At 38.9% G+C, this 24,003-nt stretch overlaps 1 protein-coding gene across 5 annotated transcripts in view; it reads left to right on the forward strand.

Moving 5' to 3' along the window:
• Nucleotides 1-23,258, forward strand: part of LNX2 (ligand of numb-protein X 2) — a 65,258-nt gene extending 42,000 nt beyond the window's left edge. For 3 of the 5 annotated variants that reach the window (XM_081045733.1, XM_081045731.1, XM_081045732.1), the window contains 8 exons: nt 1,219-1,466; nt 2,965-3,164; nt 6,246-6,614; nt 9,539-9,679; nt 12,810-12,987; nt 15,599-15,830; nt 18,963-19,121; nt 20,958-23,256. In XM_081045733.1, the coding sequence (XP_080901859.1) occupies nt 1,219-1,466; nt 2,965-3,164; nt 6,246-6,614; nt 9,539-9,679; nt 12,810-12,987; nt 15,599-15,830; nt 18,963-19,121; nt 20,958-21,093 (1,663 nt within the window). In that variant the 3' untranslated portion in view covers nt 21,094-23,256. Of the gene's footprint in view, nt 1-1,218; nt 1,467-2,964; nt 3,165-6,245; nt 6,615-9,538; nt 9,680-12,809; nt 12,988-15,598; nt 15,831-18,962; nt 19,122-20,957 lie in introns of all 5 variants that reach the window. The other 2 variants (XM_081045734.1, XM_081045730.1) reach the window with 1 other exon arrangement.
• The last annotated feature ends 745 nt before the right edge of the window (nt 23,259-24,003 follow it).

A 24,003-nucleotide genomic window follows, 5' to 3' on the forward strand; every position in this document is an offset into this window, starting at 1 on the left:
CAAGAGGGAAAGAAAACAAGTAATAAGAGAACGTTGTATAAAGGAACTTCATAACGATCCTTTTCAAGAGGTTGAAATCCGGCACTTGAATCTTTAGTTCATGAGGGAAAATGTATTACACTTATAATTAAGGGAGAGCTTTCTGTTTTAGTTGAATTTAATCCTAAACGTAATTTTATTGAAATTTTACATTAAAAGAAAATAGCGTCATTGAATGAACATCTGCAACCCTAGACGTAAGACCGTCGCCCTCCCCACCCAGACTTCCTGTCCCTTATCCCATCGTGAAAGTGCGTGGTGTTGGGCTCTAGGAATGTGTGTCTGCCTCTCCTTCCCTAACCCCCTTCTGCTCCTCCCGCTCTGCAAACTGGCCCTTAGTCATGTTGTCCAGTCAAGGTATCAGATGGAAAAGAGCTGGCCCCTTGATATCATTTCTAATATGTGTGTAAAAACTTTATTCAACTGTTGAAGCAAGCACCTTTCTATTCTTTTTGTTTGCTTCAATAAGTAAAAACAAGCAAGTTAACAGTTCTTATTTCTTGGTGCTTCTGTAAGTTTCCAAAGTACTTGGAATGTATTCTTCAATCTATATAGCATACCTGTAATTCACTATTGCAATTCTAATTTTACAAACTAGGAATTTTTTTTTTTGTAATCTCCTTCCATGTCTATCATAATGTGCTTTCCTGCAAGTAGTAAAGCTTCAAGTGTATTGCTACCCACTAATGAACAAATGTGTAACCCTGGCCGTTAGAGTGTAGGGGCAGAGTGGCACTGAAGGTCTAAGTCCGGACACAGGGCTTGTCCAGGAAGAAGACGCTGAGTTCCACTCCTGTGGTTAAGCCATGCAACTAGTAAAAAGGGGTTATGTGGTCAGGATTTCCAAATAATTCTTGCAGGACAGACACACTCTACTGGTGTACTTACTGGTGCATGTTTCTGGTACTAGTACATACCCGAATACAATTCTTATTGAAGTATTCTTTGAGATACGTAACCAACCATTGTTTGTGCCGATGCCTTGTTTTAAATTTGCTGTGTGGAGTGGGAAGAACTTAGTTCGAGTGAGAGTGAGATCAGAATTATGTACTGCTCGTGGGTACCTCTAGGTGCTTTCAGCAGAGAAGCCATTGCCATTCTTTTGCTGTGGTACGAGCTATGAGTCACCTTTTTTTTCCTTTCAAATCATCTGGAAACCACCGGATGCTCACTTTCTAGATGTCCCGGAGCTTCTCAGCAGAGAGTTGTCCTTGAGAGGAGGAAAGCTAGTAAAACTCAGACGGAGCTTGAGAGTGAAAATGGAACCACCATAATAGATCTTCCCAGTACTTTGTCACCGGAAACGGACTGTTCGGGAACAGGCACAGCGCCCCCTGAGCAGAACTTGACCTCAGCATCTGTCCCCGCTTGGACTGAGGAGCCTGGCCTGGACAACCCTGCCTTCGAGGAGAGCGCCGTGGCCGATGGTATGTGCTGTCATGTTTTTCTTTTGTTTGTCATCTCTGGTACTCTGGACTAGTTTCCCAGCATGCGTTTTTTTGCTCTTTAAAGACATGATTTTATTGTGATATAATCCACACCACATAATTCACTCTTTCAAGTGTCCAGTCCTAACAGTTTAGAAACAGAACCTGAGTCTTTGCCCAGAGAGGGGTGATTCTTCCCCACCCCTCTTCTGTTGTAGCCCATGAATTCTTAGTCGTTAGCATGCTTAACATGAGTCGTTAGCACATGTGTTCAGAAGCTTGTTGCTTCTTGACTATGAAATCAGTATCAAAAACAACAAAAATAATACCTCAGATTAAGTACTTACTCTGTGTCAGGTTGTGGGGACAAAGCCCCAAAAAGCAGTTTCCAGGCTCTCGGCCTCACATAGAAAGGTGCTGGCTCGGGTAGTAAATGGCCATCAACTTTAATCAGATGGCCATCAGCTGTGGCTAGTTGGCCGTCAGCTGTAACCCGTAAGCCATTGGCCACTAATATAACTGCTGTGGCTACGCTAGCAGAGAGAAATGGGGGCTAGCAAGAGCGGATTGCAGAGAGGCGGATGCCGCCGGTGAGAATATACAGTAATATGACTTCCCTACCTATGGCTTGGTGTTCCTGTTTGGCCTCACCATGTCCTGCGTTCTTATGTGGGGAGCGGGAGCAGAGACCCCGCTTGACACCCTGCACGACAAATGGTGCAGCGAGCAGCGTCCCCTGCACGACACAGGTGTTGTGCCAAGCACTTTACATACATTAACTGATTAAATGCTTGTAACAATATTACGAGATTTTTTTTTTTAATGGTGATAAAACTGAGTCTTGAGAAATTAATTGGTCACTCTCATACAGCCACAAAATGGCTGGCTGTATATCTGTCTCCAGGGCCACACTTCTGACTGTCACGCTCGTCTGGTGGCAGCCACTAGTCTGACTGTGCAACCCATAGGAACAAGCAGAAAGCCTGTCGTCCTAGATCTTGGACTTTATAGTTGGCCCTAGGTATTATCTTTAAATATGATTTCTCTTAAATTTCCTAATTTTACTACAAATTTCAAATTTTCCCTGCCACAGCTGTAGCTTTTTTTCATCTCCTAAGGCTCAAGACCCACCTGTTCTTAGAGCTTGATGTGATTCATTGTTCAACACCTATAGTGATTACATACCGCAGAGTTAGTCGTTTCTTTATACGGCCTTGCATTGTTTACAGGTGTTTTCTCTTATCAGTTAGGACAAGATGCCATTCTCTTCATATTTCTTTATCAGATCATTGTGTTGTCCCCAGCGATCTCATACATCGTGGCTATTTGTTGGTCATCTACTGATACCTTTGGAAGAGGAAATACTTAGATAATCTTAACGTACAGATATTTTTCGACATTCATTTTTTCTTATCCAGTGATACTGCTTAATTACACATCAAAATATAAAACACTGATTTTCTTTCCATCTATTTTTCTCTCATTTTTATCTCGGCAGCCACACAGCAGCCACCAAGTTTACCAGAAGGCGAAATTACCACGATTGAAATTCACCGTTCTAATCCTTACATTCAGTTAGGAATTAGCATTGTGGGTGGCAATGAAACGCCTCTGATTAACATCGTTATCCAGGAAGTCTATCGGGATGGGATAATCTCCAGAGATGGAAGACTCCTTGCTGGAGACCAGATTCTTCAGGTATCTATCAGTTTTAGTAATTCTGTTAATTTGAACCCTCTTGTTCTTACTCATAAATTTAACACTTAGAGAATTGTGGTACTTTGGAACCCAAGTTACACAAAAGCAAGTTTTGTTGTTTTTATATGCAAAGCAGATCAGAATTTATGTTTAATTTCTCCTATTTCCCCATAGACATGGAATGTATATTTATTCTCCCTAGCTTAATTTCAATCCCACATGTGACTTAGCATATGTTTGGGCTCACTGGGCCAGCTAGGCTCTTCTTGTCCTGGACTCCATGGTTGGCCATTTTTAGGGCCATGCTGAAATTCTCTTATCCCATTGGCCTTATCCCTGGTCCAGTTTTACCATCTATCTGTTATCTTCATTGTCTGATTTAGCCTTCTCAACACTGATTACTAAAATCTAGAAAAGGCAGACTGTGCAGCACCAGTTAGTTACAATTTATACCATGGAATTTAAGGTAGAGTTCAGAAATCATAGCCATCTCTTGTTGGCTCCCTAATGCACTTTCTTCACAAAACAGTCTAACTCGTCATTAACCCTTGGTACTACCCTCACTTTCTTCTCTTTCAGAAGATGCTCTCTCAGAAGAAATAGCTATTCCCAAAAAAGGACTAGCTTGGGACTAGATGCTACTTTATTAGAGGGCATGTTGAGACAGGGTATGAGGATGGTAAGAACTCTACTGTGTAGGACTGGAGTTTATGTGAATACTGGCCTAAATATTTGAATCATACAAGGGTAGATGATAGTTGAAGCTAAAAGAGTAGATCACTTCTAGAAGAAGAGAGAAGAAATATTTGTGAATTTTGAAAAATGTCTTCTAGGAACTCAAACGTGGAGAAGTATTTTTGGTCATTAAAAAGTCAACACTTGGAAAGAAGTCTGCTCGGTATTTTTTACTACCCAGTTATCTTCAACTTTGCATAAGCTGCATCAATGATACAGTGAGCCAATTTGAAAATACCTAAGAGTCCTTAAGATGGTTTATTTACAGACCAAAGAGCTAGCTAACCTATGCTTTTATTTTACTAAACCGTAGGCAGTAATAGTGTGTGGCTTGGCCTTTCCCACATCTTCATATATATGTGTGTGTGTTGGGGGGGACATATATATGTATATATCTATATAAATATGGTGTGTGTGTGTGTACACACTCACATATACATACATGCATATATGTATGTATATTCTATTAAGTAGACTCTTTGAAAAGTAGAATCATATACCCAGGGCCTTTTGCTTTGCACCCTTTTGAGCAGTTGAAAGAAAAAAATATACTGTTGTATGCATCAATATCATTATTAGAAATAACATAATAGAACTTTCAGAATATTATTAAGAAAGAGTATTTTAAGTTTGGCATGAGTCATCAATGATTTAAGCACTTTGGTTTTGAAAGAAAATAATTACAGTCATATGTTGATCGCATTGGTACAAAACATATTTAGCTAAAAATGTGATGGAGTTAGCTGGTGTTATTTTTACAGAATCTAGAAACAGTATTTTATTTGGTCTCTGATTTCTCTGAATTTCACTGGCAACCATGCATTCATGAAGGAAAAATCTTTTTCTAACTGGAATATTCCACAACCTACTTCACTCAGATGCCATGAGGCCACATATTTGCACATGGCTGCTGGATTTCAGCCAGACATTTTGCAAAGTCATTTGTGATTTTTTTTTTTTTTTTTTTTTTAAGGAGGGCGCAGCTCTCACTGGCCCATGCGGGGATTGAACCAGCAACCTTGGTGTTATTAGCACCACGCTCTAACCAACTGAGCTGACCAGCCAGCCCCATTTGTGATATTTTTGAATATAAGATGGAAAAATGTGAACCTAGAGATAGGTAGTTCTTTAGCTATAATAAATAGCTACAAATGATTATTTTTAACTAATGAATTCACGTCAGGCCTGTTGTTTTAGAAGCTGCCTTGAACTTCCATTCTTGATTCTGTATTATTCCAACATTTTATCAAGGACTTGATGGCTACGAAGTGCACAGAAGAGCAAGTTTGTATGTGACATCTATGAATTTGATGATTGAATTTTAAAAGACGTCAACAGGCCAAAATCAATAAAATTCAAGTTAGTAGTGTTCAAGACTATTAACCCTAGATAAATAGGAAGGGAGAGGCCTTGTTTAACAAAGATTTGTGTGAAAAAAATGTAAGGATTTTAGGTGATGACAAACACCTAACCCAGAACCTGTCATATAACTGATGTGCAGAGAATACTGCTTTGTCCCTTTTAATCTCACTCAGATTAAAAGAAGAATTCTAATTGTGATAAATACTGAGAATTGTGCTAATCTCTTCCGCTAACTAGGTGAATAATTGAAGCTGGGTCTGTTTTCTTAGTGATGTTACATGTCCCAGGACCCCTCACCGTACTTATTTCAAGCTGATAAAGTTTAGTAAATAAATGTGCTGTGACTATTGAATTACATGTATTATATTAGGTACACATTACACTTACGTGCTAAAGAATTAGACTGAAATTATGAGAATCTGCTTTTGTTTAAAGTAGAAGTCACTGATCTAAAATAAGCTGGTCTACCTGAAATATGCCGCTTTCCCCAGGGGAAAACTGAGTTTATTTCCTCTAGTTTAAGTATTTCAGTTGGGAAAGCCGATCTGTAATCCGGCGGAACTGCGGTTTCTGTTCACGAAAACTAGTATTTCATTAGCACGTCCCCAGGCTGACGCCGTCTGTCCGTCTCCTCCTGACCCTATGCAGTCGGTAGTAACACACGTGACACACGAGGACGCATGCTCAATAGCTTCGTCCTTTGCCGGAGGCCATTCAGCGAGTACGTGGCTGAACCCGGGGTGCTCATTGGAGACTGTCATTAAAGCGTGTGCTCCTCACAGCTGGTCACCACGTAATGCCAGTCATTGTCAGTTCATTTTAGGAGCCCTGTATTTTAAAATGTCTTTACCGTTTTCGCATTGTATATCATTTTCATGATATATGTTAACATCGATGTTAATTTCCTCGGGAATGCTACGTAAACATTTCTACAAACGGGGGACATAAGAGGGTCACACTTTGGTCGTACTTCCTTTATTCTAGGTCAACAACTACGACATCAGCAACGTGTCCCACAACTACGCCAGAGCCGTGCTCTCGCAGCCCTGCAGCGCCCTCTTTCTCACGGTGCTTCGCGAGAGGCGCTTTGGGAACCGCGCGCAGACCCACTCCGACGGGGCCTCCCCGCGGGAAGACGTCTTCCACGTGACTCTTCATAAACGCGACTCCGGCGAACAGCTCGGCATTAAGCTCGTGCGAAGGACAGATGAGCCCGGCGTTTTCATCCTTGACCTGCTGGAAGGGGGGCTGGCCGCGCAGGATGGGAGGCTCTGCAGCAGTGACCGCGTGCTCGCCATCAATGGGCACGACCTGAAGCACGGGACGCCCGAGCTGGCCGCGCAGATCATTCAGGTGACGTGCACTCCAGCTGCTCAGCCTTCTGGGCCACGTATGGGTGTTTGTTTCCATTGGCCGATCGCGTAAGAATCCTGAGCCTACTTGGCATTTGCTGGGAAATCAAGTATGGCTATCTAAATTCTCCAAAGTTCACAGTGGCATAACCTCGTTATAGATAGAATCTCTTCAAAGGTCACGGGACACGAGACCTTGGAGGCCGGGTGTTAATGGGGTAAAGGCTGTCCTGCTTCCCACACAGTTCTCCTTTGCTCCCTAGACTCCATCTCTTACCAGACACAACAGGTGCTGGAGTCCACATTTAACAAGTGAGAAAAGCGAGGCTCGAAGGAGCCGTGGTGATGTCCCGGGTCTTTTAACTTTCCTTCTTCACTTCAGGATCCATAAAAAGAGAGGGAAAGTCATTTTTTAATTAAGAGGAACTCTTATCTCTACAGTGCCCTTTTTTTTCTTTTAAGGAATTCAAAGTATTTCAAACATATCATAACATTTGTCCTGCCAGTGTCCCTGTGAAATAAGTAAGGATAGTTATTAGAGAAAAACAATGTTTACAGAAGTCCATTCAAACAGAGAAACTAGAAAACCATCCAGAGAAGATGGTCAGGTTCTTCAACATGCCGTGGCTGGTAACCCAACGCTGGTTACTCCCATAGTGATCAGGGTGAATAAAACAAGTTGTACTTTTCTGTAAGTAAACACAGCAAAGCACTATCAAGGAAGCCAGGCATTAATATAATTGAGCATCAGGAATGCAAGTAGGTTGCTAGTCACTAAAAAAATGTGTATACTACACAGAATCAAATAACAATGAAAATTTAAGACTATAAGAAAACCCAAGTCTCAGTTTTCTTTAACTTTTTTCTTTGTAAGTGTTTGGTTCAATGTAGCCTTAAGAAAATACACACACACACACACGGCCATATTGCATTGAGGGGACCTTCAGTTATTGGTCTCAGTTCATAGAGTTGAGGTTTAAAGAAATTGGATGGGGGCCGGCCCGGTGGCGCAGGCAGTTAGAGCTCCGTGCTCCTAACTCCGAAGGCTGCCGGTTCTGTTCCCACATGGGCCAGTGGGCTCTCAACCACAAAAATAAATAAATAAGTAAATAAATAATTTTAAAAAAAAAAGAAAGAAAGAAATTGGATGCCTCAAAATTCCTTGAAACCAGAGGCAGCATTTGGATCTTTATCTGTGGACACCAGCCAGCTGCTGCACCAGTAAAAACAAGTTCCTCCTGTAAAAGTCAGGATTTGTGGGAGGGGCAGGGGGAAAAAAGAAGATGGTTAACCTGGTTACGGGATTTGTTAAAGGAAACAGGAGAGTTGAGATGACTCTATGAAGTAAGAAATGAGGTCAGTGAGATAGAAATAGATTGACTATATATACTTTAGGCAATGTTAAAATGCTGTTTCCTAAATAGATGGTACTCACTAAATTGCTAACCAAAATGTAGATACACAAATAAATTTTATATTATCATGAAAAATTTTGTATTTTTCATAATATATTGTACATTTGAATTTTTGTAATCCAAATAGTTTAATAGTTGCATCATAGTTTGTGCTGTAATTTCCCCCAAATTATGGAAAACAAGCTGCTCAATTTAAGGTTCTTTGTGAAAAAAACTAAAAGTGCTATTGTTTTGGGATTATAAAAATAACACATACTCCATGTCTAAAACTGAGCATCATGAAGACAAGAGAGTGACTTGCCACTTCACACCATGTGATCCAATCATCGGAAGTGTCACAGTTGTAAATATCGCATTTTGTATATTGTACTTTGGTATTTACCCTTTAGATCAAGTCCCCACACACTGCTTTGCAAGCCTGGTCTTATATTAACTGTTGTTCTTTCAGTTATTTTAAAGAACTTGTCTGAAACTATTTAGTTTAATAAGATGCTTGAATAATCAAATGATTGTCAGTAGGGGCGTAAAATTGGTTATCACTTATTTCAAATTTAAGGACTAAAAACAGAACAATTTCTTAACTCTGATTAGTTATGAAGGAAGTCCCCTCTTTCTACCACAATTCCTTGAAAGCAGGCTATCATATTTTCCCATAGGAATAATAATAAAATTCAGAATAGTGGTCATACCAAAAGTCAGCATCAAATAAATCAGGCATGTACATTAAAAGCAAAGATAAAATAACTTAAAATAAATATTAAATAAGGTAAAGCATTTTTAAAATACACTAGGTGTGAATCAATGTTTAAAATATAGATATATAGATAATGGACCTCCTAATTTAAAGTGGTGGTCATAAACCTCTAAAATAATTTACCGTAACACTTAAGGACGTGTGTGTGACACACACACAGTATGTATATGTATTAATATTAATTTCGTCACATAGGATCTCTATAATCATTCTTTTCAGGACTGTTGAAGCTGATGTCCTATTTTGACTCCAACCTACAGAAAGCAGAAACAAAGCTGTGCGTCGTTTCATTGATTATTACTTCCAAGTAGCCACCGTGAAATTTATTTTAAAAGTCACAATGGATTTTAATCAAGTTTTGAATCTACTCTTCTTTTCTGTCTCCTTTCCTTTGTGCTCTCCCCCGCAATACCAAGGCCATCTTGAAGGGGCAAAAAAGTATTAAAGGAAGTCACCCTTCAAGAAGTCGTGGGAGCTGAGAACACAGGCAGCTTGACTGCTTTGCCTTGGTTACATGGAGGTGGGGTTGGGGAGGGCATGTCCCAGAGCAGTGTGTGTGTGTGTGTGTTTCAGCTGCAGAAGTTTAAAAGTATTATCATGAAACGAACCCCGTTCCTCCCTCCGCCAGCCACTCCCAGGCACTGCCCATGTGAGGCTCTGGTACAATGTTAAGTGCATTGGAAATTACACTGCCTGCGATTTCCACACTGAGAAGTACCATTTGTGACCAGTGTAACGTATGTGTGTTTTCTCCAGGCTAGCGGAGAAAGGGTGAATTTAACAATTGCTAGACCTGGGAAACCCCAGCTGGGAAATGCTATCCGAGAGGCAGGAACTCAGAGCAGCAGCCAGCAGCCTGCACAGCCGCTGTGTTACAGCAGACCCAGCTCACACAAGGTGAGACGTTTTGTTGGTGTTTTAATTCACCCTCCCTCAAAGGATCATGATTACAAGCTGGTAAAATTTAAATGAGGGCTGTTCTTCTGTTGGAGAATGCCAACATGGGAGTTTGGGATGTGAAATGTGTATGTTTTGCTGCCTTGGAGAGTGAGTGTATTGCCTCAGTTCCTCAGCCAATGCGGATGGTTCCTTAGTGGGGACGTCCCTCTGCCAGGTGATTCATGAGAAGTGTTTGATCTTCCAGAAGAATCTTCTATTTGTTTAGTCCTGCTTGAAAGTGGGATTTGTCTTGGGTTGCTCGTTTAAACGCAGCAGTTGGTTATGTGATTGAAAAGGTATAAGGAAGGCAGTGATCGACAAGCCTGTGCTTAGCACCTGGGCACACTGCCTACAATAGCAGAATTAGATACGTGATTATTAAACATGTAAATCATAGATTTTGACAGGTACTTGTATAGCATATTTCTTTTTATATTATAGCTTATAGGAATACAACCCTAAATCATTTAAAATTCCCGTATGTTGTGCTTTTTTACAGCTTCTTCAGTATTTCACTGGCTTTATAAGATATTCCTAGGTCATTTGTGCTGAGAATTTTGATACTGTCAGCTTTAGTTGCAGGAACTTAAAAAGGGTAGTATTTTACTGCGTTCATTATTATTTACTTCATTTGATCCTTCACTTGAACTCACTTTCTGGTAGGCCAGGCATTTCTAAACAATGATGTTTACCCAGTGAAAATATAAGCTAAATGTGAGCTTCCAAAGTCATTCTCCTTAAGTAAAATTAAATTGCTTTACCAAACAAAAACTTGGTCTCCTTATAAACTATGTGTTCTTAATGTAAGTACAGTATTTGAAAAAGTAATTACCTTTGGAATGTCACAGGTACCCCGAGAAAGCATTGCTTAAAGACACAAGCATTTTTGGCCCATCAGGTTTATCTGGTTTTCTGAGCTTAAGTACAGACTTGTCACTGGTCTTTGGTTTAGTTGATACTTATAAGAAATTGTAACCACATGCTGTTCTCATTTCTGAACAAAAACCAAAATGTATGTAGGAAACCTATGATTTTGCCTTTATAATGATGAATATAAAAAAGGAGTTAGTGTTTTGAATAGGAGTTTTTTCATGTAGCTTGTCCTTGCTTTCTTTACAAGATATACATTCCTAAAGAATTATAAGGCAAATGTTGATATTGAATCTTTTATGTAATTGAATTATACAGTAATTTGAGATATGGTTATCTATGACATTATAATTTTAAGACAGTTATTATAAACTACTTAATCATTTCAACATTCATATAGAGAACTCTGCTTATTTCATTTTTTGTTTTGGGCACATATTTTTCTCTTTTAACTGCTAATTCTTATTGAATTATTAATATCCAATTTTAACACCAAGTATTAATTCAGTTGTTATTGAATTACAATTCTGAATGAATTATTAATGTAATACATATATTTCTATTGTTGATATTGTTAATAATGTTAATAGAATTATCTTGTTGTCTATAACATTCTTTTATAGTTTATAAAGTGTTAGAAACCTTTTTTTTTAAATTAAAGTTTATTGGGATGACAATTGTTAGTAAAGTTACATAGATTTCAGGTGTACAATTCTGTATTACATCATATATAAATCCCATTGTGTGTTCACCACCCAGAATCAGTTCTTCCATCACCATATATTTGATCCCCTTTACCCTCATCTACCACCCCCCTCACCCTCTGGTAACCACTAAACTATTGTCTGTATCTATGAGTTTTTGTTTCTCATTTGTTTAGCTTGTTCTCTTGTTTTTGGTTCATATACCACATATCAGTGAAATCATAGGGTTCTCTGCTTTCTCTGTCTGACTTGTCACGTAGCATTATAATCTCAAGATCCATCCATATACCACAACTTCTTTATCCATTCATCTATCGAAGGCCATTTTGGTTGTTTCCATGTCTTGGCCACTATAAATAAAGCTGCAGTGAACATTGGATAGAAACCTTTTGAGATATTAACCGCTACTGTTAAACTTAATGGGATAGTACCCATGTGGTGTGGGTACATATAAACAATAGGTATACATAGTGCATCATGTACATATACAAAATGTGTGTGTGTGTGTGTGTGTGTTTAATTTGCATGAGTTCAAATCTCACTTATAGGTATATGATTTGGGGCAAGTTACATGACCTCTCTAAAATTGTTTCCTCGTCCATAAATGGGGCCAATAATATTATTTATTTTCAGGAACATCATGAAGATGAAAAATAATGCATGTAAAGCCATTAGCTTTGCACATAGTAAGCCCTCAATGAACGTTAGTTACTGTTATTTTAGTATTATTGCATATATACATTGTTTTTTATTGAATTCTGATTCAGAAGAAACATAATGTTTTAAATTCTTCTTTTCTTACTTCCAGGAGTGTCTCAGTAATAAGGAGCAATAATAAATGTCAGTAAAATCTCTTTTCACTGAGAATATAGTTTGTTGGGAATTTATTTCCTTGTCATTAACTTCTTCAAAAGTTTTAGTACTTCCTATCATTCTAGTCTTTCATGAAGGTTTTCAGGGTAGATTTGCACCTGCCTCATAATTGAGTATTCTGATAATCCTTGTACATAAGAATCAGAAGATAGGTCTGTAGCTTTTTTCTAGTGGTTAGCAAAATCCACATTTTTACTTTTGTACTACTCTGTCAACTTTTCTTTCAAAGAATAGGGGGAGAAAGATGGAAGAAAAATCAATTGGCTCATCTTCAGAATCTTAAAACTCAAATGCATTATTTACTTTTATAGAATCGATTATTCTTAGATCTCAAGGTAATTATACAACTGATGTGTTTATTTTACGTTGACCTCCACATGTCAACTGTCTTGAGTTGTTTCAGTTCCATAAATAGTCGTATGAAAATGCGGTCATCCAAAGTTTGACATTGTGACCCACAGTGTTCAGTGTCTTGTTTGCACCTGTGAGGAACTTTCAGTGTGTTACTTTCAGTTCTATAGTAAGTGATTCAAAAAATGACATAATTGCCACATAAGCTTTCCCTTTGATTTAAACTGTCTTCACTGAGTATTATTCATTCTAGTGAATACATCCAATAGATTTTTCCTCTCGTGATTTAGGATCTTACCCAATGTGTTACATGCCAAGAAAAACACATTATTGTAAAGAAGGAACCACACGAGTCCCTTGGAATGACGGTAGCCGGGGGCAGGGGAAGTAAGAGTGGTGAATTGCCCATCTTTGTGACCAGTGTGCCACCCCATGGCTGCCTCGCGCGCGATGGCAGAATCAAGAGAGGTAAGCCAGGCTCCTAAACAATTTCATCACGTCTTCTCCTGAATTCAGCTCACGTTTTTAAAAATAAAGAATATGTACAAAGTTTTCTGTGGAACCTGACTTTTTTTAATCCTTTAAAATGTCCCTTGCATATATAAGCATAAAGCCTCTCATAAGGTTAGAAAAATGTCTAATGTAAAAGAAAATTGCTGAAGCTTGGTATTTTCTGACAGTTATTTAGACTTGAATTATTTTATATTGGAAAAGACGCTAAGAAAATGATGCTTTCCACATTATGGCAGACTAGATTCTGTGAACAATCATCTCTAAATAACGGTTGTTGCTTCTAATAAAGTGTCAATGTGGGAGGGAGCTCACAGAGGGGATGCCGTAGAAGACAGAAAGGTAGTGGGTTTAGGAACTAACTCATTTACAATTTCACATTCCCCATCCATACTATATAATTTGTATGCATGGGAGTGGCAGTGATAAAAACAGCATCCTCCTTATACTTGGTTTGTTCATATGGAAAAGCGGGTCTTAAAAGCTGTTTTTCCAAGAGTGAAATTGGATCCCTACCTCACACCACATACAAAAATTAACTTAATATGGATCCAAGACCTAAATGTAAGTTCTAAAACTTACAGAAAAAAAGCACAAGTGTAAATACTCATGACCTTGAATTAGGCAATGGTTTTCTTAGATGTGACACCAAAAACACAATTAACAACAACAAAATACATGGACTTCATCAAAATGACAAATTTAATGAAGGACACCACCAAAAAAGTAAAGAGAGAACCAACTGAATGGGAGAAAATATTTGTAAATCATGTATCTGATGAAGGGTTTGTATCAAGAGTACATAAAGAACTCTTATAGCTCTATAATAAACAAGACAACCCAATTTGAAAATGGGCAAAGGTTCCAAATAGACTTTTCTCCAAAGAAGATATGTAAATGGATAATAATCACAGGAAAAATGCTGTGTCATTAATTAGTAGAGGGATGCAAATCAAAACCACTTCACACTCACCAGGATGAATGTAAAGAAATTGAAACTCTCAACTCTCCATTTACATTGCCAGTGGGAATGTAAAATGGTACAACTGTTTTGGAAAACAGTATACCGTGTTTCCCCGAAAATCAGACCTAGCCAGACCATCGTCTCTAATGCGTCTTTTAAAGCAAAAGTTAACATAAGACCGGGTCTTATCATATCATATCATATACAATATATAATTAATATAATACCGATTAGAGTTGATGGCCCGGCTAGGTCTTATTTTCAGGGAAACACGGTAGCAATTCCTCAAAAGTTAAGTGTAGAGTTACCATATTATTTAGCAATTTCTATTCCTGGAGAAATGAAAACATGTGGCCACACAAACTTATACATGAAGGTCCATAGCAATATTTTTCATAACAGCCAGAAAGCAGAAACAACCCAAAAGTCCATCAGCTAATGAATAAATCAGGCCATAGGATATTATTTGCCCATAAAAAGGAATGAAGTACTAACATAAGCTACATTATAGCTAGACCTTGAAAACATTATGCCTGCGGAAAGAAGCCAGTCACAAAAGACCACATATGGTTCCATTTATATGAAATACCCAGAATAGGCCTATCTATAGAGATAGAAAGTAGATCAGTGAGTGCTTGGGGGAAGGAAGTAACTGCTGATGGGTACGGAGTTGTTTTGGGGGTGATCTAAAAACGAGGTGTAATGGTTGCACACTCTGTGACTATACTAAAAACCATAAAATTGTACCTTATTAAATGAGTGAATTGAATGTTATATGAATTATATAAGAAGGCTGCTATATTTTTAAAGTTTTTTGTCCAAGTGTAGAATTGGGGATAATTTTATTTCCTTCTTATTTATTTTGTTTTCTAAATTTTCTGCAATGAGAATGCTTCAATAATCTGAAAAATAAATGATAAATTGGGAGAGGAGGATTTTCTATAGGCTTTCTTGCTACAAATGTGTGTTTCCTATAAAAATAATCCTTTCCTTCCTAACCTTTTATTTAATCCTCATTGCCCTTTTTTATTATATTACCTGACAGAGGAACAAATACTTTTTCTTCCTCAAACAAGAAAAGATGTTCAAATCACAAGTTTCATTTCTTTGTGTAGGCCCCAGGATATCTTGTCTTTACATATTCTGATATGTTTGCATTGAGTGAAATATGTTTGGCTGTCTTTATGTATAAAACTGTGTAAATATGAAACAGTATATTAAAAATTCATTTCCAGGAGCAAAGGATCAAATAATTTTTGAATTGGATAGAACAGTAGAAATCATTAAAGCTCAAAGAAAGAGAAATGAACTTGCCAGGGCCTGACCCAGCTCAACTAGAGCTAATGAAATTCCAGTTGAATCACTGGGCCTCAAGCCACACTTTTTCCTGTATACAATGAAATTATTTTAAATTTTTGGAATGTTTTTCATGAGTTGGATTTTTTTCTCAGTATTATAAAAACTACAAAGAAGTGAAAAATGTCCTTTTGCCTTGTGTGAGTCATTGGAACTAACTTTTGTTGATTAGCTTACAAGTAACTGAATTTACAGGGAAATAATCACTTGGTCGCTCAGCTCATTTTTCTTGTCTCGTCATTTAAACAGGTGATGTGTTGTTGAATATCAATGGCATTAATTTGACCAATTTGAGTCACAGCGAGGCTGTGGCCATCCTGAAAGCCAGTGCTGCGTCCCCCACTGTTGACCTCCGAGCACTTGAGGTCCAGGTGGCTGAGGAAGCCACCCAGGTCACCGACGGGCTGCCGAGCACGTTCAGTGAGAACGAGTATGATGCCAGTTGGTCCCCATCGTGGGTCATGTGGCTTGGGCTTCCAAGGTACTGACAGCTTTTTGTGGTTTCCTGACATAATTGTAATGCTGTCCTTTGTTAGTGCGTAACCCAGTAAATTCACTCACTGAGGGGTGGAAAGGGGCTTTTGTTATATACAAGTAGCAACATCAAATAAAGTAACAAAAGAAAAATGGTAATTTTTCTTAGGTTATTATATGTTAAAAGGTAAATTTAATAATGAGAACCAAGCTAAAAAGACACATCTGTCTATAAAAATGAATAACGCCATCTGTCCATTTCTGGTACGGCTCGTAAGTGGACGAGCCTGAGATCGCATGTTCAGCCTCTTCTCAGGAAAGCTGCCACTTACAGCGTCCGTTCTGGTACATGTGCTTCGGGGCAGTGTGGGGCCTTATCCTATCCCAGAAGCCTTTCTCAAAGACCTTTTTCCTTAATCCTTTCAACTCTTCCAAGAAGGCAGGGTGGACATACCCTTTAAGCCAAATCATTGATGTTCAGGAGTAGCTGCTCCTAACGCCTTTCTGAAGTTCGCTGCTTTGTGACTGACCAACCAGCCAGGCGTCCTGAGCTGGTCACTGTCCCGTCAGAAAAGCATTTGGACCTCCACATGGTTGCTGCATTATCCGATTTTGCACTAAGGAGAACGTAGTACTATCTTTGTTTCCAAATCAGTTTAGGTTCTTCATATATAAAAGAATCCTAAAACTGAACTATGATGAAACATTCTGACTCTTAATTCTTTAAAATGAAAAGAGCTGTCTAGCTTAATTTGGACTAAATTTGTAATAATAACTAGAATTTGTATAGTGATGGATGGTTTATAAAGTACTTTCACAAAGAATAACAGAAGAAGCAAGGATATTATTGGATTTTGGGATATTATTGGATTATCCAATTAGATTATTTGTTGATAATCTAACTTGCTGACTTTTCCTCTAGGTTAAAAAAAAAGAAAAACAAAAAGTCCTGAAATAATAGAATTCATGTCTCAGGGACCCATAAGGTCCTTGTATATGGATCTTGTGGAGAAATTTGTTTATGGCAAAGATGATTTAACTACTTCATATGTGGCTATCCCATGCACGAACACTGATTGATTATTTTCTCATTGAAAAGTCAGCATAGACTTAGGCGGCTGCTGTTATACCCCTGCAGACATGCTATCTAATTTGTAAAGTTGTAGCCATCAGAGGGAACCTCGTTGATCTTGTTAAATACTAGCCTGATGTTAGGACCTGTCGGTTTAAACCTAGAATGTCCGAAAGGCCCCTACAGACACTAGGGGGTGAGAGGTCGTCTGCTCCTGCTGTGCTGAGCTGAGCAAGGCCCACCACTGCTGATGGACAGACAGCTCCGCGATGTCCTGGAGAGATGCTGTCACACTGGGGCTGCCGTTAGTTTTCCTTATCTGTTATTCCAGTCTAGTTTGGGGGTCGGCATCCTTACCCCTTGTGTTCAGAGCATTCTCCGTTGTGCTCGGAAGAATAATAGTGGTTTTCGGTGAGAAATACAGTTTAGTAAAATCTGTTTTTGAGCCCCTGTATGGAAAGAATACCTGTCAATTCGGAGATCTGTATGGTGTGCAAATTTGTGTTCAACAAGGAGGTGTCAGAAGGACAGCCAGGTGGCACTTTTAGCCAGTTTCAAACCATACAGGGTGCCAGCTCTGCTTTTCCTGGAAAGGGAGTTTCTTCCACTGGAGTTTGCTGGGGTTGTACCAGACAACTGTCTGTTTAGGTTTGCTTTGTTTGTCTCTTGCGGAAGATTCTAATAATGAAAATGACCTACACTTTCCCTGAAAATCCAGGCCAATACATGGCACTCTGTTCCATCCCAGAAGCCCTTTTAAAGGTTTTTCTAATCAGCAAGCTAAGAAACCAGAGCACATTGGAAGTTCTAGCATACTGTATATCAGCTTATAAAACTGGCTTTATTATACCTTTTTAATGGATGAAAAACAGGAAACCTTGCCTTACATGCCTCTTTAGCCAATTTCACCTAAAAATGAAAGATATTTCTTGTAAAGAAATGTATTTTTCTGCATCATTCGGGAGTTTTTTTTCTTTCTATTTTTACTCGTACTTTTATGTTTTCACTCATGGCTTGTTTCCAAATCCATAGAGTTATGGAAGTGTAAATAGAATTTTTCCCCCCTCCCTGGACAGCGTCCTCCAAGCTGGCACTAGCATTTTAACTGTAACATCTCAATGTCCATTATATTAAAAGTGGGGGGATAGGTTTTTTTGTTAGTGTTTTCCAGATTGAGTTCCCTATTTTGTCAATTGGAGTCTCCCTTTAAATGGAAACATTTGAAGTGAAAGAGGAAAAAAGAAATTTTAACTCCTCGTGTAGAGAGAGTGATCTTACTTTCTTTGGAAGCTGCCCTGCTGATCGTTTTCTTTCATCTGAGTGCTGAGACCAGTAGGACCAGGCTCCTTCATACCATTTTTTTTGTAGCTGCACATTTTTTAAATTAGTGCCAGGGGTACAAAACAACACAGTGATTAGACATTTATACACCTCACAAAGTGATCACCCCCATAAACCTATTACCCATCTGACACTGTATGTAGTTAAACATTATTGACTATATTCCCTATGCTGTATATCCCCGTGACTATGTTTTAAATTATAGTTGACATTCAATATTTTGTATTAGTTTCAGGTGTGTAGCATAGTGGTTAGACATTTGTATAATTTATGAAGTGATCCCCCTGATAAGTCTAGCAGCCCTCTGGCGCTACACATAGTTTTGTAGATGCAAATTTTGAAGGTACCCATTTTGAAGATACCAGCGTATATCAGAATGGAGAGCCTTCTTGACGCTGCAGTGAACAAATACAGACCCAGAACCATTTCACACAAATTTCTCAGGTGGGACTTATCACCACATTTATTTAAGCCGTGTGTGTGTGCACACACGTGCACTTGGAAAGAGAAGACTGAAAACAGTTAAAGAACTTGGAGTCTACCTGGGACTGCATGCACTGTGCTAGAAAATGGGTCATCAAAGTAATATATTCAGAAGGCAGTAAAGTAGCCCCTCTTCTTTTCCAAACAGTGCTGAGTATGACATGGGACAGAGTTATAACAAAGATGAACAAGCTGTAAAAGCCTCCACATTAATTGTTTCTTGATTTTTGTGTTTCTTTATAGTTCCCTGCATAGCTGCCATGATATAGTTTTACGAAGAAACTGCTTGGGAAGTTGGGGCTTTAGTATTGTTGGTGGATATGAAGAGAACCACACCAATCAGCCTTTCTTCATTAAAACCATTGTCCTGGGAACTCCTGCCTATTATGATGGAAGACTAAAGTGAGTCTTGTTACATGTACTGCCGTGATTCATGCTTGTGATGGACACGCTCCAGACCGGGGTCAGCTCCAAATTCAGCCTGTTGTCTGCTCCTGTAAATAAAGTTTTGTTGGAACACGGCCACGGTCCCTCGTTGACATGTTGTCCGAGGCCACTTCTGAGCTATAGTGGCAGCCTTTTGTGATTGAGACCATATGATGCAAATATTCACCATCTGGCCCTTTACAGAACAAACTTTGCCAACCCTGATCTAAAGTGGCGCATAGCCTTTACCACCATGCCACTCATAGCCGCAGTTTGCTGATCTAATCACAGGACTGACCCTGAGTCAGCGGAACGGACACACTGTGATGTGACAGCTCGGAGCAGTTTTCCATGCTGCCCACTCAGGTCCAGTCCTGTCATTAGATGACGCTGTTTTATTTTTGTCCGTAGCACTTATGTCTACCTAACATTGTACTTATGCAAGCCCCACGTGGGAGGCTTTTGTTGCATTTATTGTTCTGTCCCTAGCAGCCAGAACAGTGCCTTGCGTGTATAGTGAGGTCTCACTAAATGTTTCACGATGGATAAGTGATATTTACAGTGTGCCAAGTACAGTGTGACATGCTTGTGATTGTATTATTGAATCTTCTCAACAACCCTATGAGGTGTATTTGGTGGTGTTATTCCTGGCTTATAAACGAGATAACTAGGGCTGAGAAAGGTTAAGAAACTCGCCCGTGATCAGATAGCTGGGCGTGGTTGGCTGCCTTTCAAACCCAGAGCTGCCTGGCTCCACAGCCTTCCCCATTGTGCCTCTGCCAGTTGTCACCACTGGGCAGAGGGGAACTCGCTCAGCCTCCGTGCAAGTTTCACTTCTTTCTCAAAGCTCAGGCACCGGGAGAAGGAAACAGGTGATTATGTCAAGAGTTTCTACAAACAGAGAGGAGATAGGTGATTGTAAGTTCTTAGTGCCTGGTTTTGGATGAAAGAACCAGTTCTTAAAAGTTAATGTTGATATCCTAGACAGACTGCTGCACAAACTGCGAGTGACACTGGAAACGGGAAGTGACATCGAAATCATACTGTGAAAAGTCGGTCAGGGTTAGTTACACATGCTCCAGATCAGTCTGTTATCAGATTATTTTATAAGATGGAAGACATTTTTTTTATAAGGAAAGAGTAGGGGAAAACGAATTCATCGTTCTCTTAGCTAAATTACTCGATCAGTTTGGGTCTCGGTTAAGTAGTTCATAATTTGTGTTTCACCTATTTCCAAAAAGAAATTGAGGTAGCTAGCAATAAAATAATATATTCAGATGACAAACTAAAAACCAGAAGTCATAAAAGATAGACGGGTCTTCAGGTCCATTTGCCTTTTGTGGTCACCCTGCTTGGAGGACAGTGAGCGTCAATAGCTGACGGAAGAGGAGGTGTGGGTCTTCTTAATTTAATTGACTCCTCGACTGTGTGAGCTCTAACAGTGAAAAGAGAACTACAGTCAAAATAGTAAGCAACCCCCTCCAAACGCATTATTTGGTGTTTTCAAAAGAGTCGGCAGATTTCTTCGCTAAATCGTATTTTGCTTATGCATATTTATTTGAAAATTACTCCACTGGCCCTTGAAATCACCCACCAATCACAGGGGAGGTTGGCACAGGGGTGTCCTTGATTGGCCGATACGGGCTTAAAAAAATCGCCCCCGCTGTTCCCCAAAGTAGATAATACACCCCAGTCGTTGACAGTTGGTAGTTAAGTGACACTGTGATTTCATGCTGAACAAATCTCAGGATAACGCGTTTGATCCCATGAAAATACTGACAGTCTTATTTGTTTCTGTCTGTGTTTGTCCAGATGTGGAGACATGATCGTGGCGGTGAACGGCCTGTCAACTGTGGGCATGAGCCATTCCGCCTTAGTTCCCATGTTGAAGGAGCAGAGGAACAAAGTCACTCTGACGGTGATTTGCTGGCCTGGCAGCCTGGTGTAGATTTGGAAACTGCTTTTGAGTCCAACATCTTCCTTTTTCAGGTTCTAGAGAAAAGACCCTTTAGTTGTATAGTGTTTCTGGTTGTTAGGAGCTGGTCTATGCAGGGCCCAAAACCACTAAGATTGTCCGTTTGTTATTATTTAAGTGGTTTTCCTAAAGTGAGCCACATTTCTTTCAGCTGCGAAACTGTCTTCCACTAACCCTGTGAGTTCATATTTTCAGAATGTGACCTATAATCATGAATGAAGTCTGCCCAAACTGTGACCCAGCCAGCTGGGTTCGAGGGCTTCTGGTGGCTCTTTGTTTTCACGGACTGTCATAAAATGAGTTACACGTGCCCCAGGACCGGTACCAGTGGCGACGGTTGCCATAGCATTTGCTGTCACTGTTGCCACCAGCGCCATGAGTGGATACATTTTAAATTTGGACGGTAATCCTTTCCCGTTTTTTTCCATTGGTGCCAACATTTCAAAACTTCATGCTGTTTTATAAGTTAATTTTTCTGTCTTATTTTATTTCTAGTTTAATCTCTCAGTACCTATAGATGATGAAGACTTAAGTTTGATACTTCTAAAGAGATGTATAAAAAATAATGTACCATTATTAGAATAGTAGACAATAAATGATAATGTTCTCCAATGACACAGGAATTTGGGCGATAATTATAGTTCAGTGCTGGAGATGGTAAAAGCTGCATTTACTTGAACGAGTTCAAAAGCATTAAAGATTCTTTCCCAAAGGAATGTTTTGTTATGTAGGAAAATTTTGAATCATTTTTTTGCTAAAAATCATTTTCTAGAGTTTGTAATATCCTTCTGTCAGCAAACTTGGCTGGAAATGTTTTTGTGATTTACGCAATTAAACTAGATGGTAAAGAAAAAACTATATTGCTATTAAATACTCATATTACAGCTAAGTAGGAGAAGGTAGACCTTTTTTATTTTATTCTAATAAGACCCTTGAGTGTTTTAGAAACCCTTATTTTTCCCATTATTTCTTTAATTATGAACTTAATTATCTCAAGAAAAAGTCTGAAAAGTTCTGTGTGTGTGTGTGTTTTTGTTTATGTTTTTTTAATCTGAAACAGTAGGTTTTAGAAGTAAATATCTTTCAGTTGTTGTTTGGTCACTAGACTATTTCATGTTTTTTGAAATGTTTTGAAAACTATAACCAGCCCACTTTGTTTGTCCTTTATTCAACATGGTTGTCCTTTGGAAGAACATGCAAAGAAGTGAGTAAGATAAAAATATCCTTACCTTATTAATGGTATGCATACTTGAAAAAGTTTCATTAGAAACCTAGTTCAGAATCTGAGCTAATTTACATATGACCTCTGTAATAAATGGTATTGATGATCAGAGAATGTATTTCAAAATACTACAGTATATGACAAAGCATGGCCACTTTCTTTTCGAACTTAGCAATTGCATTGCTGGGGTTTATTGTATCTGCAGCATGTCACCAATTATTCCAGTTAGTTTTATAATGATTTTTAAAAATATATATCTTTCGAATAAATAAGAAGTGGCAACAATAATTGTTACTAAGTTGTTCAACCCCTTATCCACACTGTATGGTCAACAGATAACCAAGGGGGGGGCAGTGCCCCATACAGTATATTACTGTTATGTCGTGATTGGTATTGGAAGCAATTTGATATTGAAATGCTTTGATATGCTAATTGACATGGAACAAGGTTTCATCCTGCTCCCCAAATAGAATTTGTAACCTACTTTGCTATTTTTTAAAACGTTTTGTAAGAATGCGTCATTTTGAGGGGAGTGGCCATCCATTAACAAATATCCTAACTGCTACTTTGCTATATATAAAATACTTAAATTGAGTTCAGTGGTATAATGAGTATTTTGAAAGACATTTTTTTCAATATTATTTTTATCATGGAAATCTTGAAATCACCATAAGCTAATTCAGTTTTATTAGAAAGGGACTATAGCTTTTGGTCAGAATGATATTTGGTGATGGAAAATTGTTCATAATTTATTGTTACTGTTGAAAAATTTGAATTTTGTCATTTGAAGCTCAAAAAATATTTCCATTTGTTCTGTGCCTTCAGTTTAAATTATTTCAGGATTTTTCAGATATGTTTCAACAATGGTGTGATAATCATTCTGGATGGAAATAAAAGTCATCCTTTCAATAACGGCGATGTCGTCTCTTTTCTGGAGCGGCGGATACTGACTCAGTGTGTGATGCTTACTTTTGTTTGTGGCACCACTGTTGTCATCACAGTACCCCATTGACACCTCAGGGTCACAAGTCTAGTTCTCAGTCCTGTAGGCAGAATACACGTGAGGTCTGACAGTTAAGTTCGCGGACTTGTTGCAACAATGTTGCTGACATTTTTTGACATCAGAGGGATTATTCATTATGAATTTGTACCAACTGGACAAACAGTTAACCAAGTTTACTATTTGGAAGTGCTGAAAAGGCTGCGTGAAAAAGTTAGACGACCTGAACTTTTCGCCAAAATTCATGGCTCTTGCATCACGACAATGCACCAGCTCACATGGCACTGTCTGTGAGGGAGTTTTTAGCCAGTAAACAAGTAACTGTATTGGAGCACCTACCTGATCTGGCCCCCAATGACTTCTTTCTTTACCCAAAGATAAAGGAAATACTGAAAGGAAGATATTTGGATGACATTCAGGACAAGGGTAATACGACGACAGCTCTGATGGCCATTCCAGAAAGAGTTCCAAAACTGCTTTGAAGGGTGGACTAGGCACTGGCGTCGGTGCATAGCTTCCCAAGGGGAGGACTTGGAAGGTGACCGTAGTGGCATTCAGCAATGAGGTATGTGGCCCTTTTCCTAGGACGAGTTCGTGAATTTAGTTGTCTGACGGATTGTACGACCCCTGTTGACTCGGGGTTTTGTCTGTGCACTACCTC

The sequence above is a fragment of the Rhinolophus hipposideros genome (genome assembly GCF_964194185.1).
Source record: "Rhinolophus hipposideros genome assembly, chromosome: 4".
NCBI lineage: Eukaryota > Metazoa > Chordata > Mammalia > Chiroptera > Rhinolophidae > Rhinolophus > Rhinolophus hipposideros.